At 44.5% G+C, this 18,495-nt stretch overlaps 1 protein-coding gene across 11 annotated transcripts in view; it reads left to right on the top strand.

Moving 5' to 3' along the window:
• Armh1 (armadillo like helical domain containing 1) overlaps nt 1-18,495 on the top strand; it is a 41,066-nt gene that overhangs the window by 9,480 nt on the left and 13,091 nt on the right. For 5 of the 11 annotated variants that reach the window (XM_013157990.3, XM_063236254.1, XM_063236255.1 and 2 more), the window contains exons 2-7: nt 6,364-6,472; nt 8,117-8,344; nt 12,729-12,797; nt 13,693-13,859; nt 15,038-15,234; nt 16,715-16,799. In XM_013157990.3, the coding sequence (XP_013013444.1) occupies nt 8,139-8,344; nt 12,729-12,797; nt 13,693-13,859; nt 15,038-15,234; nt 16,715-16,799 (724 nt within the window). In that variant the 5' untranslated portion in view covers nt 6,364-6,472; nt 8,117-8,138. Of the gene's footprint in view, nt 1-449; nt 768-6,363; nt 6,477-8,116; nt 8,345-12,728; nt 12,798-13,692; nt 13,860-15,037; nt 15,235-16,714; nt 16,800-18,495 lie in introns of those variants that run through there. The other 6 variants (XM_063236256.1, XM_063236257.1, XM_063236262.1 and 3 more) reach the window with 3 other exon arrangements.

Below are 18,495 nucleotides of genomic sequence, written 5' to 3'. Positions count from 1 at the left end.
CTGGATTTCTAGATTTCATACCTCTCCCGTGCACCAACAAAGCTTTGCCTGTATTCCCCACAGATCACTTTTCAGTCTTCATTAAAACCTCGGCTGCCTGAGTCTCTCTCCCTCCCAGGATGTAAGCACCCTAAGGAGAAGGACTATGTTTTGTTTTGGTTTTTTATGTTTTTTGTTTTTGGTCTTTTCCGTTTTTATCGGTACCAGGGATCGAACTCATGACTGCCTGCTGGCAAGGCAGGCGCTTATGCCGCTGTGCTAAATCCCCAGCCCAGAAGGACTATGTTTATATGTTAACCAGTGCCAACTCCATTGCCTTGCTCAGAGTTGATACCCAGGATATCTAAATATGTCAGATTAGTGGAAATTACAGGGCTTATTATAAGCACAGTATATTGGATGTCAGTTTACTTTTTTTTTTTTGTCTTTTTCGTTTTTATCGGTACCAGGAATCGAACTCACGACTGCCTGCTTGCAAGGCAGGCGCTTATGCTGCTGAGCTAAATCCCTAGCCCCTTGGATGTCAGTTTACTAATATCTGTTGAGGATGGAAATACTGACCTGGAAGTTGCCCTGTGACTCCGGAGTAGAGGCAGATGTGTATCTGTGACTCTGAATGGGACGGGTGGCTGACAGAGCACCCTGGAGGCAAGGGAGTAGAGAAGAACAGAAGGCCTGACTTCAGAAAAGGAAACATGGCTTAGAAACATGAGAATGCTTTCTACTATGGACGGAAGTGGGCAGCCTCCTCCTGATCCCTGCTAGAAGTAAGAAAGTGGGCTGGGGTGGGGCTCAGTGCCAGTTTTCACTTGGGGGCAGAATTTAAGTGAAATAGTTTGGACTGAGATAGAATTCTTTATCCCGGAATAAAGAAAATCTCTGAGGAATTTGCTGCTGAGAAATCCGGCTCTCTGTGGAGTGAGGATGGGGTCGGTCAGAGGAGGGTGAGGAGGCTGGTGCAGTAATCCATGGAGATGGGGATGTGACTCAAAAGGAGCAGCCGTGGGCCACCAGGGATACAGCTCAGTGGCACAGAGCCTGCCTAGAAAGCACAAGGTCTTAAGTTTGATTCCTGGTACCAAAAAAAAAAAAGTGCTCATGCAGCCGAACACCCTGGTCCGAGGGCAAGGGCGAGTTAGGAGTGTGACCCACAGAAACTGGCAACAAACCTTCAGATAAGGAGAACAAGGGACTGTGCTAGCCTAGGGCACCTGTCAGGTGACTAGGAAGATGGTAGCCCATGCGCATGGGGCAATGGGACAGGGAAGAGGAGGGGGTGAGTTCAGCATGGGCTCTGTGGACGGGAGGAGCCTGTGACACACACCCTTGAGCAGTTCTCTGGCCCCTGAAGTACAAGGAGGCAGAGCCCAGGACAGTGTCCAGGCTGAGGGTGTGGACTTGGGAGCCAGCCACATACAGAAGCACTGACAGTGATGGAGGGAGTGAGGCCACAGAGCAGGAGGAAAACATGGAGCCCTGCAAAGGGTTTGCACAGGTGCACAGGAGGAGGTGCACAGCACCCAGCACCAGGTGCACAGCTGGGAGGGAGGGTCTGAGAAAGACATTTGGAAGGGGACTTGTCTGCTGCAGACTGCAGGCCAGCCTTGGCTTTGACAACAAGTTGTGAGTGATACTATGGAGTGCAGGGGACAACAGAATCAGTGTTTGCTTAACAAAGAGTACTCGGACTTTGTGGAGTTACGTGCCAGTTCAAGTTCAAATCTCATCTCCATTCCTTTTAGCCATGAGGCCTTCATTAATAAGCATAGCTTTTCAAACTTTAGTCTCTTTCTCTGAAAATTGTGGACAGTAACTGTAGTCCTTCTTAAGAGAATTACGTACAACAAGGCTGGGGATGTTGCTCAACAAAGGCTAGGAGTTAGATCCCCAGCCTGCAATAAATAAATAAATAAATGTAAAATGAAAGAAAAGAAGATCAAGCCAAGCACGATGATGCACGCCTGTAATCTCCACACTCTGGGAGGCTGAGGCAGGAGTGTCACAAGTGGAAGGATGGGGCAGAAGGATCAGAAGTTTGAGCTCAGTCTGGATGACATAGCAAGATCCTGTCTCCAAATTTAAAAAAAAAAAGTGGGCTGCGGAGGTAGCTCAGTATGAAGGCCCTGGGTTCTATCTCCCGTATTTAAAAACATTGTCTTGAAAAATTAAAAATTCAAAAAAAAGAGAAAATTTAAAAATTTACCAACCAGGCATGGTATTGCATGCCTGTAATCCTAGCATTGAGAGGGAGAGGCAGGAGAATTGTTATAAATTCAAGGCCAGCCTGGGCTATATAGCAAGATCCTGTCTCAAAAAAATATTAAAAATTTATTTTTGTTTTTTGAGATAGGGACTAAGTAGTTTAGGCTGGTTTCCAGTACCTGTGTAGCCCAGGCTGGCCTTGAACATGTGATGATCCTCCTGTTTCACCTTTCTGAGTAGTGGAGTTACAGGTGTGTACCACCAGGCCTGGGTTAAAAAATAATTTTACACATACATATTCTTGTGTGGAGCTATTGCTTAATATAAAAACTAAAAAAAAATCTTTTTTTCTCCCTTTTCCTTTACCAGGAAAAACACGTTTCTCCTTTTTCTTTTCTTTTCTTTTTTTTTTTCCTGATACAGGGTCTCACTATGCAGTACAGGCTGGCCTTGAACTCACTACATAGCCAACGCTGGCCTAAACTTGTGGCATTCCTGCCTCAGCCTCCCAAGTGCTGGGATGATAGACATGCACCACCACACCCAGCTCCCTTTTTATTTTTCTCCCCTTTTCTTTTGATAGTCAAAAATTTTAAATACAGATTTTATCCCAGCAACATGACGTCTTGAAATTAGCACATTTCTTTCCTTTGCCTACTGTTTTCTCTTTGTAATTCTTTTAAGATTTTGTTTTTAATGGTTTGGGGGTTTTGTTTTATTTTGTTTGTGGAATTAAGGATCCAATTCAGTACAAGCTTCCTACCACTGAGCTATTCTCCAGCCCCATCGTTTTTTTCAGTCTTACCAAATCTCACACTGAAGAAAGGTTGAGATAAAAATTAGTAATTGTCTGGAGACTCTCTCTTAAACATGACTGCTGCCCTTGATCTCCCCCAACTTCTACAAACCTCAGTGACATAAGGCTATCTAAAAGTCACAAAAGTTCAGGGAAAGAGGCAACAACATGTGGGAGGATTCAACAAATATTTGGAAAGCAGAAGGGGTGGGGGGAGCCAACTGGCTGGAGGCTGAGGGAACTGCAAACCAAGTCCCAGCAAGGGGAGATCAGCTGCAGGAAGCAAGGCAGTCACCCACCCTGGCCTGCAGGAGGCCTTAGGCTTGGAATCAGGCAACTAGAGAAAGTAAACAAGGTGTGGAGCTGAGCAGGACGCTGACTGAGAGCTATGTGCCAAGCACTTTTTTTGAGCCCCGCCCTCAGCAGGTGAGCAACACTCCAAACTCTTAGCTGCATACACCAAAGAGAATTGAACTCTGGAGGCTTCCATACTTGTGGACCTCAGTGTAGTTGGAAGGCCAGGGATGATATACAGGGTAAAAACAGGGGTACAGGAAAACCGGTTGCAGATCCTAGCCCCTTCTTCCACTCCCGGGATGCCAATAGCCAGATGTTTTTCTTACCCATGCTCCCTGGAAACCCTAGAGAATGTAGAAGAGAGGAAAATAACCTCTACTGACTAACATTTTAAATTCTCCAATGAAAAGACTAGTTGTTTCCTGAGAAATTTCTAAAAACTGAAGACCATAGCAGCTAATTTTAAAAAGCCCAACAAGGACCTAGTACAATAAATGAAAAAGACCTGCACCAAAAGGCCCACCTTTTTTTTTTTTTTTTTTTTTTCTTTGAGACAGGGTCTCGCTTTGTAGTCCAGGCTGGCCTCAAATTTAGAGCAATCCTCCTGCCTCAGCCTCCTGAGTACTGGGAGTACAGATGGGAGTTACCACGCCCACCATCATACACTCTTTTTTTCATCATACACTTTTAGAAAAACTTTCAGGACTGAGGATTTAGCTCAGTGGCATAAGTGCCTGCCTTGCAAGTGTGTGGTTGTGAGTTCAATCCCCGGTATCGATAAAAAAAGAAAAAGACCAAAAAAAAAATTTTTTTTTTTAAAAAAGCTTTCAAAGATACAGAAATCAAAGTTACATTTTGTCAGCAACAGCAGCTGGTAGGTGAAAGGATTTTGCCCTAGATAGGATATTACGACAGTGGGAGGAGGGATATTAGGACAGTGGGAGGAGGGACCAGGGGACGTACCTTGAGATCACTTCCCCCTCCCCTATAACAACTTACCTGTGGTGTCCCACTCAGCTGCCTGAGCATCAGCAATGCCACCTTAAGCACCATCCCAGTCAGAAACTATATGTATGCCCCACACCACGTTTACAACAGAGAAAGCCAGGCCCTGGTGGTCATGGATTCTCTCCGCATTCTTAGAATAAAGGCCATTTTTACTTTATATTTTCCCTTTATTACGCCAAAAATCCTATCAGTAGGCAACCTCATTTCTTTTTTTTTTTTAATTTTATTTAAGGAAAAAAAAAAGGGGGTACAAGTTATACAGAATTTCAGAAAAAATAAACAGTAGGAAATCACCTGTTAATTACATATTGTTATCTTAGAAATAGTTGTTGAAGTTACAAAATTAAAGCATACAGAGGGGACCTTCAAACAGTGAGACTGCAAACAGTTTTGTTCAATGATCCGACAAAACTCAGCAATATGGTTATCCATCCTACACACCCAAACATACATGCAGTTATATCCCCCAGAGAACTCTCCCCTCCCTTCTTCCATACAATGACAATTACACATCTTGGGTTTCACTGCTCCCACAGTTCTTATTACTTTTTTTTTTTTTTTGAAGAAAGTAAAACCAAATGTGACATAACAGGACAGAGTCAGTCAAATCAAAAGGATGGACATAATACATAATGTAAAAACAAAATACAAGGTGATCAACAATGGTTACCATAATGCCTCTTGTTATCTTAAAAAGAATTGCCTATATCATCAGTTATCATAAAATTGAACAAAACAGTAAAGAATAAGACCAATAAAACCAAAACATTGGAGACATTAGAGGTCTTCAGGCAACCTCATTTCTAACACCAAGTCACATACCCAGTCTTTCCTCAACACGAAGACAAAAAGAGATTTTCAGACTTTCCAGTTCACATACATATGAAACTACTAGAGAATGTAGTTCAACTAGACAAGGAAATAAAGAACAAAAAAGGGGGGGAGATGTGGGATACACCACAGAAGAATGGCAAAAGAAAACCCTAGGACACTTGTGTACAATGCTTAGTGAACAATGATCTTCAACTAAAGGAGAAAAAAATCAAAAATGTGTGACTCAGGTCTCCAGGGAATAGCTGGAACTGGTCAGCTAAAGGTTGAACATTTAGAAAAATTTCCATTACACATTTGGTAGATTTGGTGGGGAAACCAGGGCAGTGCAGGGGTGATTGCCTCCGTAGCACCTCGTCCTGTGTCATCACCTCGTCTTCCCTAGGGTGTATCTAAGTCCTAAGCATGTCCAGGTGAGTCCTAAGCATCAGCTGTGTTGGATAAAGGCACACCCTAATAACCTCATTTTACCTTCACTGTCTCTTTAAAGACCCTTTCTACAAATATGATCACATTCTAAGGCACTGAAGAGTTTAGACTTCAACACATGGACTTGGGAAGGCCCAATTCAGCCCATACCAAGTAGTATAAGCTCATTATTTGCAAATATCCAGGTAAACACCAAAGACACAGCCAAGAGGGCTGATCATGGCCACCTCTGTGCAGGGAGCGTGGAGGGGGGGGGCACATAAGGCAGGTACTATTTTAATCTTTCATTAAACAGCAAGTCACAGAGCTGAGCCTTGAACCCAGTCTGGTTCCAGACCTCGAGCTCCTCTGCTCTGCCACACAACCGACCAACCAGTTATCTCCCACAGCACCTAGTAAGAGCCACCTGACCAGCCCTCACTGCATTAGCATTGCATCAGCATCACTGTGCCCTTGAAAGCTGCCACTTTGGCTTTTTTGTGGATTTGTTTGTTTATTTCCAGTTTTAAAAATAGAGGAAGACATATAAGGAATCCTGGAAACAAGGGTTTAATACAGAGCATCCTGTCCTGGAACTGTTGGGTGCATGTCTGCTTTTACTCTGAGTTTTGATCCTTGGTTCATCCTGACAAACCTCATGCTGGCGTCTAGAACAGCCCCTCACCCCCATTTTCTTGAGGCAGCTTGGTTGTTGGAGGTGGCCACGGCCTTGGAAAGTTATTTCAGCTTTAGGACTAGCATAGCATAGCATTCACAGTGATCATCTTCATCTCATGCTGGTCTTTGGTCATTCTTTTTAGGTTGGTGCACAGCTATTCACCTTGTTAGTAATTCTGCCAGGATCTCGGAGTTGCCTTCCCTTCCACCCTCCCAGAAGTGCACATCCGGTGACCTCTGAGAGCCGTGGAGGTTGGTATGTATGTGTGTCTGTCTCCTCGTTCCTCACATTATTGCTTCCTAATAAAACTCTGATAGCTGAGCCCCATCAATATCTCAAATACATGTGAAGAAACGTTAATTTAGAATCAATTTTAGGATGTTTCAGACTGTAAAGTCCTTTTAACTAGATCTCTGGCGAAGATGTAGAAGCACTTTATGGGACTGTAAATTTCATGTTGAACAGTCTTTGTGAAATACACATCTCCCCTACACACAAGCTGTTCTCTCCATATCAATCATGGCCCCTGCAAGTAATGTTTCACAAATATTCTGTAAATCACAGAAAACCCTATGATAATGTGAAATATGACTTTCACTTGTCTGTTAGACAAAAGCATCGCACATGCCTCTCTCCCATCAGCACTAACATTTGTTATGGATAATAACACTTTCAATCACAACTATTTTTGGAAAACGGGTTTATTTTAAACCTTCCCTCCCCCACTGAAAACATTCTCCCAAGGACACAGACTCCTACAAACCACAGCCCATTAATCCAACTATGGAATAGGAACTTTTTCTTACCACTAACTTTTTTAAAAAGTCTTGAGGAATTAGTGCAAAACCCCTAAGTTCAAGGTTAAAGAGCAGGTTGGCATGAGAGGGGGCTAGATCTTTAAGGACCCCAAATCTCTGACTCCATGTAAGTCAAGCTGTGAGAAAGGCCAGCTTGTTAGCAAGCATCTTCATTCTCAGTTGATACTATGATCTTTCCATTGTTAGCATCACCAGGACACACTTTAACTCCTAAAGCATTGACCTAGGCATGGTGCCTTCCTCTGGGGAGGCTCAGACAGGATTGCAAGTTCAAGCCTAGCAAGGAATACATGGTGAGACCCTGTCTAACATAACAACAAAATACATCTGAAAAGACCAGATAGTAGTCAGGTATGGTGGTGCATGCCTATAATCCCAGCACTCAGGTGGCTGAGGCAGGAGGATCACTGAGATTTGGAGGCCAGCCTGAGCTACAAAGTGAGTTCAAGGCCAACCCCAACTGCATAGTGAAAATGTCTCAAAAAGTCAAAAAAAAGGGGGGGGGGTAGACTTAGCTGGACATGGTAGTGTATGCCTATAATCCCAGCACTGGAGGCTTAGGCTGGAGTATTGTCATGAGTTCAAAGCCAGCATGGGCTACATAGTGACTCATGGTAAAGACCAGCCTGAACTACATAGGGAAACCCTGCCTCAAAAAAAAAAAAAAAAAAAAAAAAAACCTAACTTGACATTTACCCTCTTGATGTTCTTTTGGTTTCTGGAATTGAACCCAGGACCTCACACATGCTGGGCAAGCACTCTACCACTGAGCTATACCCCCAGCCTTTTATTTTGAGACAGGTCTCACTAAATTGCACAGGTTATCCTTGAATTTATGGGCTCCTGGTTTAACCTCTAGATTAGGAGGGATGACCGGTATGTGTCACCACACCCAGCTACCTTAATTCCGTCATAACCCATTGAGCTTCCTGGCTGAAGTAGCAGTTGACAGGTGCTAGAGTGAGTTTTGTGTGTAACTGTACCCAGCTAATCAGCAGAAAAGCAAAACCCACCAAAGTATGGATTTTCATGGTTCTACATATGCTGTTAACCTGTCTGTTTTCCCTTCCTCTGTAGCTACCCTCAGGACTCAGTGATCATGACTTCTGTAAAGGAGCAGGCGGCAATTAGCAGGCTTTTAAGTTTCTTACAAGAGTGGGACAATGCTGGCAAAGTCACGAGGAGTCACATCCTCGACAATTTCATTGAAACCAACCAAGGCAAGACTGGCCCTGAATTGGAACAGGAGTTTTCCCAGGGAGCCAGCTTGTTCCTTACACGCTTGACTACCTGCCTTAGAATCACGTATCCTTTGCTGAACGGAGAGCAAACAAACAAAAGGAAACTTCCAAAAAGAAAAAAAAAATTGTTAAGGGAGCTTCTTTCCTGATTCTCTCTCTCCCTGTCCCTCTCTCTCCATCTCTCTCTGTCTGTCTCCCTCTCTCTCTCCCCTCTCTCTCCCTATCTCCAGGGTCCAGACTGGCTTCGAACTCAGAGATTCTTCTGCCTCTGCCTCCTGACTGCTACAGGCATGTGCCACCACATCTGTCCCTCTTTTAACATTTTAGCACAGGACATCTGGTGATTAAAATATCCCTAAAATCAAAAACTCTTTGACTTCCTGGTATTCTTCACCTCCGTCCTTCTTTTTCTCCTATCAAAGTTGAAGTTGTTACTCCTTTTATCTAGGGCTAATTTGTATTTGTTTTATACTTGAAGCCTCCATAAAGGTTGTATTTTCCCTGTCTCATAGCTTTCTCCTTCACTTCATTATCAGCTTTTTCCATTAGCAAATATGAAGAAATCTCCTCTACTTTTTTTTCTTTCTTTTCTTTTCTTTTTTTTTTTTTTTTTTTTTTTTTGTCTTTTTCCTTTTTATCAATACCAGGGATCGAACTCACAACTGCCTGCTTGCAAGGCAGGTGCTTATGCCGCTGAGCTAAATCCCCAGCCCCAATCTCCTCTACTTTAAAACCTAAATTAAATCACTGACTCAAAGCTGAGCTTCACCCAGCTCCTGCCCATTCTAATGCCACTTGCTGAAAAGGTTCCTGAGGCTCCCTGGCTCCACTTCCCGCCCCTGCTTTCTCCCCCACCCTCTGTCATCTGATTTCTGTGCCCCTCGCTCCCCCGGTGCAGTTCTTACCTAGGTTACCATTGGTTTTCTCCTCACAAAGCCTAGCAACTACGTCCTCCTTATCCATGACCTCTCAGGGCCGCTTGTCAGCGTACCCATCTCGGCCAGCACTAGTTCTCCTGGTTTCTCTTTCCTTTCTGCTCGTTGCGACTCTTCCTCAGACCTGTCTTGGCTTAGATGTTGATGTTCCTTGAGATCCGTATCCTCTTCTCTGCTCCCAGATTCTCCATGAGTAGTTAAATCTATTGTCAGGATGCCCACGCCACACCAGTTGATGGAGTCTCCCAATTTCTCTCTGGAATCTGACCTCTGCATCCAAGATACGATCACAATATATAGTGAACATTTTAATATTTTAAGATTATTTTTTAAGTTAAATCTATTGGTACTTTTTAGGTTTGCATAATGATCACATTCATCATAGGGAATTTATACCTATATATGATACATCTTGATTCTTGTAGTGTTTTTTAATTTTTATAGTAAAAAACACATTGCCATTCATCTCCCTCAAAACACTTGCCTTGGCTTTGTGCACATTTATCCCATTGTTCTTGCCACTTTTGAAACAGTTCTGGAAATCCTGTTTCATGAGTACCTTCACAAACCGTGACCAATAGTATGGAGAATACTGCTGCGAAGTGGCACCTGATGGAGAGGCAGGCTGGTAAAGAAAGCATCATGATGTGTCCTCATCTGAGGTGGCACCATGAGATTTCTGGCTCTTCCCCAAAGTCAGAATGACCAAGAACGGTAAACATTTTGAATCATTTCAGGACATGGAAGCAGCTGTGACCACACACTGCCACAGGATGACTCTCATACTTCCAACTTGAGAAACTGGTGAACAGAGGAAAGAACGAAGTTCAGGTGTAGCTGAGGTTGGTGTCAGGCGTGCTGGGTTTGAGGTGTTTGTGCTCAGGATTCCTGGAGGCAAAAACAACTGAAAGCATACTTTGTCACCCTTGAGGTAGCATTTCTCTAGGGTTAGATGAGGGTGTTCTTTCTCGGTGTGCCTGTGGTACTTCATGGATTCAGTGCACACCCTTCATACTTTTTTCCCTGCCTGAATCCTCTCCTGTTCTGTAAGCCCCTTCATTATACTCTAGTCCTTTATTAGGCTTTTTTTTTCAAACAGAATCTCACCGAGTTGCTAACTGCCCAGACTGGACTTCCAAAATGCTGGGATTACACGTGTGCACCACCACACTCAGCCATCAGGTGTCAGTTTAAACACTACTTCTTCAGGAAGCTCACTTCTTTTCCTGGTCACTGCTCCTGTCAGGCAAGGCTTCATGTTCTTCTCTCTGTTTCAAGTGCCAGCTTCAGTGCCTAACATTCAGCAGACACTGAACCAGGCTCTTCATATACAGTAGAAAATTTAATTTCTACACGTAGAATTTCTCATAATTCCCTTTTTGTGACCCTCTTCTACAACAGAAAAAAAAATTAGACCAGTGGGAATGATAGTGTGTTTTATTGTTTTGGTTTGAAGTGTGTGTGTGTGTCTGTATGTATATGCGTGTGTAATGCTGGGATTGAATCCAGGACCTTTTCACTGAGCTATGCCCCCAGCCCTTGTTCAATTTTTTTTTTTTTTTTTTTTTTTTTTTTGAGACAGGGTCTCACTAAGTCACAAATTGTCCAGGCTGGGCTCGATCTTTCAATCCTTCTGCCTCAGCCTCCCAGAGTGCTGGGATCACTACTGTGCCCAGACGATAATGTTTTGAATTAGAGATTCTATTTCTCCTCCCCATCCTCCAGGTATGGTCCATTTTAGAAGAAAACAAATCCATGTGGCATTATTATCTCTTGCAGAACTATCCCATAAGCCTAGACCCTTTGGTCAGTCTTCCAGAATAGATCGGTAACTAAAGGTTTATATATTATGACACCATTAATTGGCACTTAGTGAGTCTTTATGTTCTAGGTACTGGTTTCTGTCATTTGAGCTACATGCTCAGCCTGTAGGTGGTCACTGTTTATCCCATTTTATAGAGAAAAAAGATAAGCTTTGGAAGGTTAAGTAATTCCCAGTAAATAACAGTGACAAGCCTTGAAATGGGTCTGTCTGGCCCAAAACCCATGCCCTGCACTGTAGTGGGCAATGCAGGCCCCCAGCTCCCCAGCAGCCACCCCCCGGGGGTGGGGCGGTTCATCACATAAACAGCTACAGAGCCCCATCCCCTCGCTTTGGCCACAGCAGGAAGGCAGGCACTCAGGCTGAGTAGGCTTGGGGTTCAAATCACAGCTCTTAGTCCTTTGTTGCCTCCCTTAAGCCTTTGGTTGCCTCGATTAACTCCTGGAGTAAATGCAGATACTAGCAGAACCCACTAGAGGGCTGTAGTGAGCAAACCAGTGCCTGGCCGGTAGTAAAAACTGGTATTTGTTAGCTTCTACTGATACTGCGGCAACCTTCTAGAGCTAATTGCTGGAAATAATAGACCAGAAATATGTAAGGCGTATAGCTATGCAAACAAGAGTAACCTGAGCAGAGGAAAAAAAAGGTGACAAATGTTGGTCAACCTGGCTGGTAACTGAAGGAAGGGAGAGAATCCACTGAGGCAAGGATGGGAGCAGTTTGGGGATGCAGGGTAGGACTTTGGGGGTGCAGGGTAGTGACAGTCTAGGAATAGAGATAGTCCCTGGGGGCTGAGCCCCTGGTCCCCCACCACAGCAGCAACAAGCAAAGGGAGCCTGGCTCCAGAGCAAACACTGATTTTGCAGTAAAGAGCCTTTCCTAATGAGCCAATTTGTCTCTCCTTCTATTGGCATCCTGGGAACAAGGGTGCAGCAGAGATAATTTGCCTCACACCCCACACTCCCCCCAACAAAACAGCATTATATCCAAGCCATTACATTAGCCATTATCAGTCTTGGAAGCTCTCAGTCATCCTCCATGAGCTGCAATAATTTCAGCTAATTTTTTAAGTGTTCTAAGAGCTTGTGATGTGTTATGAGCCTAGTAATTGTTGACTGGTTCCCTTTCTGTTGTGGCTTGATTTCATACCTTGTATCTGAGCTGCGGCATGCTCTGGGTGCTTTATTACAATGAGGCTTTTTGCAAAGGCTCACATTAAAAAATAACATTAAATACTGAGGTCGTTTTAAATCAGGGTTTAATTTTCCCACCATCTCTTGTTATTCTTATTAGGAAGCCATGCACTTCTTCATAAGAATAGTGACCTCCAGTGTAAAACTTTGAGCAAATATGAAATTGAGAATTAACAGTGAAGTTAATTCTTTTTAGAGAAGTAATAAACTATGCTGAGACCCAAGGGTGTGACGGTCATGGCCTAGAGAGGTTTGGGAAACTGACCCTCAGCTTTCTTCTGCCTCCTTTCAAGCCTCCTTGCTGCAGGGAAACTTCCCAGAGAACAGGAAATAAGCCAGCACCCCTGTTATCCCCACCTAAGTACCTTTCTCCTTCAGCCGGGTCTTCTTTCTGTATAAAGAGTGTGATTCAGCTGCCTGGTCACCCTGGAATCGGACACAGGATCTAGGTTTTGCGTGAAAACCACCCTGAAATGTACTCTTTAACATGCTCTGCAGCTACATGACTGGCTCAAGCTTAGAAAAGCTCCTGAGATCCATTGGCATCTTCTTATCAGCTGTGAGCAGGTAAGTTCCACTCAGATTCGCAGTCAAACGCTCTACCCATGAGCTGTTCCCCTGCACTTAGATTCTGGGGACATCATGGCATATCACATGTGTGGTGTCCTTGGCATTCACACAGCACCCTGGATTCTAGGTATCAGCAGGTGCCCACTAACTTGGGAGGGCCACACCCAGTCATACTTCCTCCACGAGCTCCGCTTTGGCTCTTTACCAGTCGCATCCTCTTGGTTGTGAATTATGGGAATGCAGCTCAGGCTGGACTCGGGAAGCAAATGTACAGACGGCCTCTTTCACTCAAAAGTCCAGAAAGTAGAAACACGTATTTCAGGCCTGACTAGATCCAGGGGCCCAAACAAGGTCATTAGTTCTTGTTCTCTCCCTTTCTCTTTTCCTGCTTCATCAGTTTTTTCTGATCTGTACTCAGAGCCAACGTGTTCTGGGGTCCCCTGATGCTCCAGATACACATCCTTACACCTCAGCCGCCCTGACCACAGGCCAAATCTTTCCCAGGGGTCCCAAGAACATCCTGACTTTCCACCTCACACCTGGCACCAAGTTGAGTTGCAGAGTCAGGATAACATACCCTGTCACTCACTCACCCAGCCGGAATCACAGGCCCACGAGTGGGGGCAGCAGTGATTCCACAAGTGACAACTGAGTGCCAGTAATGCAGGTGAGAGACGCTAGAAAGCCAAAAGCAAGAAATGTTCAGTGTTTAACTCCAGCATTTCTCACTGGAAAGAATTTCCAAAGTATTGTATCACATTATTTATAAACATTTCCTGGATAAGCGGCAATGTATATGAAGAAAGGACCTTGGGACGTCTTAGAAGGGTTTGTGTGAAGAAATTTGATAAGTTTATTTCACCTCTTTCCCACCCCACCCCGCCCTTGACAGTAATCGGTACCTGATCGAATTTCTTGAGGTTGGAGGTGTCCTAACACTCCTGGAAATACTTGGGCTAGAGGAGATCAAGGAAGAGGACAAAAAGGAATCCATCAAGCTTCTGCAGGTTGTTGCAAACTCTGGCAGGAAGTACAAGGAACTCATTTGTGAAAGCTATGGTGGGTACTGGGTATGAGACTCCATGTCTCCATGGGTAGATTCATAGTAGCACCCACCACTCCTGAGGGGAATAAAAACCATGTAGAACTGGTTGTGCAGGAAGCATTCTGTACAGTGGACTCAATGAGTTTCTCTTCCCACCACCACCAGAAAACCAGATTTATGATTTCCCTGATTGATTATTTGTTCAAGTCTTTCAATGATGGTTTGAGAAATACTTCTCTGTGTTAAATATAACTTTTTCCACACATCTGTTCAACAACTAGTTTATTAACTCTTGCTTAAAATCCTGTGTGGGGAGCAGGGTATTTAGCTCAGCAGCATAAGTGCCTGCCTGGCAAGTGTAAGATCATGAGTTCAATCCCCCGTACCAGGAAAAAAAAAAAGGTAAAATCCTGTGTGAGACTGAGTTGTGACTAACTCTAGAAATAAAATTGAGTACCTACTGTGTGCTAGGCATATGTAAAGGTGCTAAGGATACAAAGATGAATAAAATACAGCCCCTGTTCTCAAAGAGCTTACAATCTAGTGAAAAAGATGATGGCCGTGGAATTGAAGTAATCAAGTGCCCAGTCGGAGGAAGATAAGGAAGAGGTCATCACCCTGTAGCCACGCTCCGTAGAACTTCTGCCCTGAGCTCCCCAGAGGGGCCTACTTTCTCCCTTTCGGTCCCCTCCACAGCTTCTCTGAACCTCAGTGACTTTATTCACAAAATAGGATGAACATATTCCTCTCACTAGTTTCTAGGATTAAATGAAGTAATGTTTGGCAAAAACATTTTGTAAACTGCTAAGCACTCTTCCTATCTAGTAGTAAATATGCATGTTTTATGTGTATGTTTTGCAGAGCCTTTTGCTTTTGTTTTGTTTTGTGAGACAAGGTTTCATCGTGGCATTCAGGTTGGCCTTGAACTCCTGGTGAGTGATGGGATTACAAGCATGTGCCACCATGCTCGGTGCCATCTTAAATTTTAAAACATAGACCCTGACATGCCTGTGCTAAAGCAAAATCCTTGAATCACACAGCTAGGGGTAAACAAGACAATGATAAAAACTGAGCCTCGATTTTTACCTCCATTGGTTGAAAATAATCAAATTCTCTTTACATTATGTAATCTTTAGTAGGAAATCATTTTCCTAAATCCCTTCCAATTTAGCATTTTCTCTTCTCTCCTCAGGTGTACGATCTATAGCAGAGTTTTTGGCAAAGTCTAAGTCAGAAGAGACCCAGGAAGAAGTGCAGATTCTCCTGGATTCGCTGGTCCATGGTAACCCCAAGTACCAGAATCAAGTGTACAAAGGTCTGATAGCTCTGCTGCCCTGTGCCTCCCCAAAAGCTCAGCAGCTGGCCCTCCAGACTCTCAGGACTGCCCAGGTGAGCAGGGAATATGCTGATGCAACTTGGTAGTCTCATAAACAGCTGCACTGCTCTCAGAAAGAAGCCGTGCAGCCGCCCCCTGTGCATGTCTGCCTGCCGTTCCATCAGAGTCACTCCCACAAGGCCAAGACGGGGCAGAGTGTTCCTGTCTCCCAGCAGAGTGATTTGTCCTGTTTACCTAAGGATCAGAAAGATGTTGGCAGACCTCAAAGTGGGTGAGACAAACATGGATGATGAGAAGACTGTAAAAAACATTAAGGTGTCAATTTGATAGGGGGAGAATTGTGGTACATTTGTAGCCAGCTTGTAGGTGAAGAGGCCAGGTCTCCACTGCTTAGAAAAAAAGCTCCTTTTTTTCTTGTTGGCTTCTTTCCCTCTCGGTGCCCTAGAAAGTGAGTGGAGTCAGAGTTAAGACGTGGTGACCTCAGAAGGATGGCGTGCCTAGAAGGAGGTGGACCAAAATATCTCAAAATGTCTCAAAATATCTCTCAAAATATCTCCAGATGGGCCAAGGCAGGGAGGCAGTGAGAAGTGACACAGATGTGGCCTGAGCAGTGGCAGTGGCAGTGGGAATCAAAGCAACCTAGCTGGATAGACATTTCTGAGGTGGAGGGTCTGGGGCGAAGGGCAGTAAATAAGTCAAAATTGACACCCAGCCTTGGGATTAGCAGCAGGGTGAGTTGAATACCACTACAGGAAGACAGAAAAGCTGAGCATGGTGGCACAAACTTGTGATTCCAGAACTCTGGAAGGCCGAGACAGACTGTTCGAAAGCCACTTGGTGATTAGCGAGACACAGTGTCAAGGCCCTAGGTTCAATCCCTAGTACCAACCACAAAAAAAAAGTAAAAGTCAGTCTGCCCATGGGCAGTAGAAAATAAAAGCCCTAAGCTCCAGAGAAAGGCCCTAGAAATAGATGTCAGTGTGAACTTTGTAAGCAGAGCGGTGATAACTGAAACAGAAATAAATAAAATTTCTTGAATGCTCCAAGTCAGAGAATAGGGAAAGGGACAACTCCAGGAACCAAGCAATGAGCCAGGGAGGCAGGAGCAGCCACAAAGATCTGACCATCATGGGTACAGTGTTCTGGTTCACCCTAAGTGCCTCCTGTATGCCGGGCACAGTAGCTGAGTAAAGTTTGAAGGGCTGGGATGAAAGGTTGACAAACAGGCAAGGTTCCTGAGAAAGAAAATTTTAGGGGTCTAGATGAGTCCCACTGGTGCTGACCTGTGACCTTTCTCTCGCAGCTATGGTCACAGATTTTGTTCCCAAAGCTCTAGCAAGTGGCTGCTGGTTCTCAACTTCACCTGTCGGAGCTAAAGGCTTCAGTGGTGACATGGGGGGGAGGGCCTGGCCCAACGAGTCACCTGGCCCCCACTTATCCTGGCCCCTGGCTGTTTGGAAGTACCAGTTTAATTTCCTCCAGGAATGTCAGATGTGAAGAGTAACTGCCTTGTCCTCTTGTCTGTCTTGGCAGTTGATCATCAGAACCACGCACCCCCGCATTGTGGACTGTGTGCTGGAGGTGCTGGCCACAATGCACCTGGAAGTCCAGTATGAAGGTAGGGGCTTCCTGTGGGTCACAGAAGGTTCAGGAAGTGACAGGTGAGCTCCCAGAAGTCATCTGCTAGCCACAAAGAGCCATGCTGTTGAGGGCCCTGGACAACCTTGAAAGATGGAAGAGGCAGGTTCAGTAGCAGTCAGCAAGCTGTTCAGAAAATGACCATCACATCGTGAGCATCACATTCAGCTCAGCCCCATGGTGCTTCACAACAGAGCTGGCCTAGGTCCTAGTCTCAGGTGGGGCTTCCCTTGGAGTGGAAGTCACCTTCACTACGCTGGTTATGTAACTTGGCAGCAAAGTTCTTGCTTAGGATGGGTGAAGCCCTGCTTCCAAGAAACTAAAGTGGTTAGTGATAGTATCGAATTTTCATTGTTGAGTGCCCCTATGTGTCAGCCACTTTCCACATATCATTTCGTTTAATTCTCAAAACTAACCATGAGAGCCAGGCATGGTGGTGTTTACCTGTAATCCCAGCACTCAGGAAGCTGAGGCACGAGGATCATTGCAGATTTGAGACCTACCAGGGCTACAAAGTGAGCTCAAGGCCAGCATGAGCTGCATAGCGAGACCCTGTCTAAAAAAGACAAAAAAAAAAAAAAGTACAAATCTTGGTTTTCAGAAGTTAGAATGAATGAATGAATGAATGAATGGTAAAAATAGATTTTTATGTGCATGTGTTTTTCAAAATGAAACACTGATGAGGCTGGGGATTTAGCTAAGCGGCATAAGCATCTGCCTTGCAAGCAGGCGGCCATGAGTTCGATCCCCGATAGGGATAAAAAGAAAAAAAAAAAGGAAACGTTGATACACAGAGAGGTGAATTTTACTTCCCAAGGTTACACAGCCAACTGTGTTCAAACCAGATCTCTCCTACTTGAAGCTTATGCTTTCAATATACAGTACATGCAGGGATTAAAGGATAGTGTTTCCTTCTTTCTCTCTATAGTGTTTCAGAGAAAGGAAATTCTAGGATTTTTTCTTTCTATTTATTTACTTATTTATTTAAGACAAAGTGTTACTATGTAATTCAGCCTGACCTTGAAATCACTTTGATCCTCCTGCCTCACCCTCTCTGAGTTCTGGGATTACCCAACTGGAGTTTCTGTTTTCAACAAGAAGGGTCATACAAGGGTTCTCCAGAGAAAGTGGCATTTGAACTGAGGCTTGGAGAAAGAGAAGGCTTTGGAAGGTAGAAAGGAGAAGAGGGCGTTCTGCAAAGAGCAGTAGTAGAAATGAAGGTGTGGAAATGGGGAAGTACAAAGGATGGATGCAGTGATTGGCACTAAGAAGACTGAGGCAGGAGAATCTCAAGGTCAAGGTCAGCCAAAACTACATAGCAAGTTCAAGTCCAGTCTAAATTGCATACTGAGACCCTGATTCAGGGAAGAAAAAATGTGGTTGGGGGTTTGGGGATTTAACGTAGTAGCACAAGCACTTGTCTGGCAAGCTTGAGGTCGTGAGTTTGATCCCTGGTACCAAAAAGTAAGTAAAGATGAGGTTGGGGAATGATGCCCACCCTGAAGTGCATGGTTGGGGGCAGTGTTGGAACTGAGTGTCATACTGTCACTGTTTGTGTCATCTGATAAGTATGCTGGTTGGAAACGTATTGATGACAGCTGGAGCAGCTCTGGAGGAGGTGCCTGCGGGAAGTCCAGGCCCAAAGCAGAGCTGTGGCAGAGAGCCCTTGCCTGACC

The sequence above is a fragment of the Cavia porcellus genome, unplaced genomic scaffold (assembly GCF_034190915.1).
Source record: "Cavia porcellus strain 051 isolate PalLab524CR breed Dunkin Hartley unplaced genomic scaffold, mCavPor4.1 scaffold_25, whole genome shotgun sequence".
NCBI lineage: Eukaryota > Metazoa > Chordata > Mammalia > Rodentia > Caviidae > Cavia > Cavia porcellus.
This window is presented reverse-complemented; position numbering and strand designations above follow the sequence as displayed.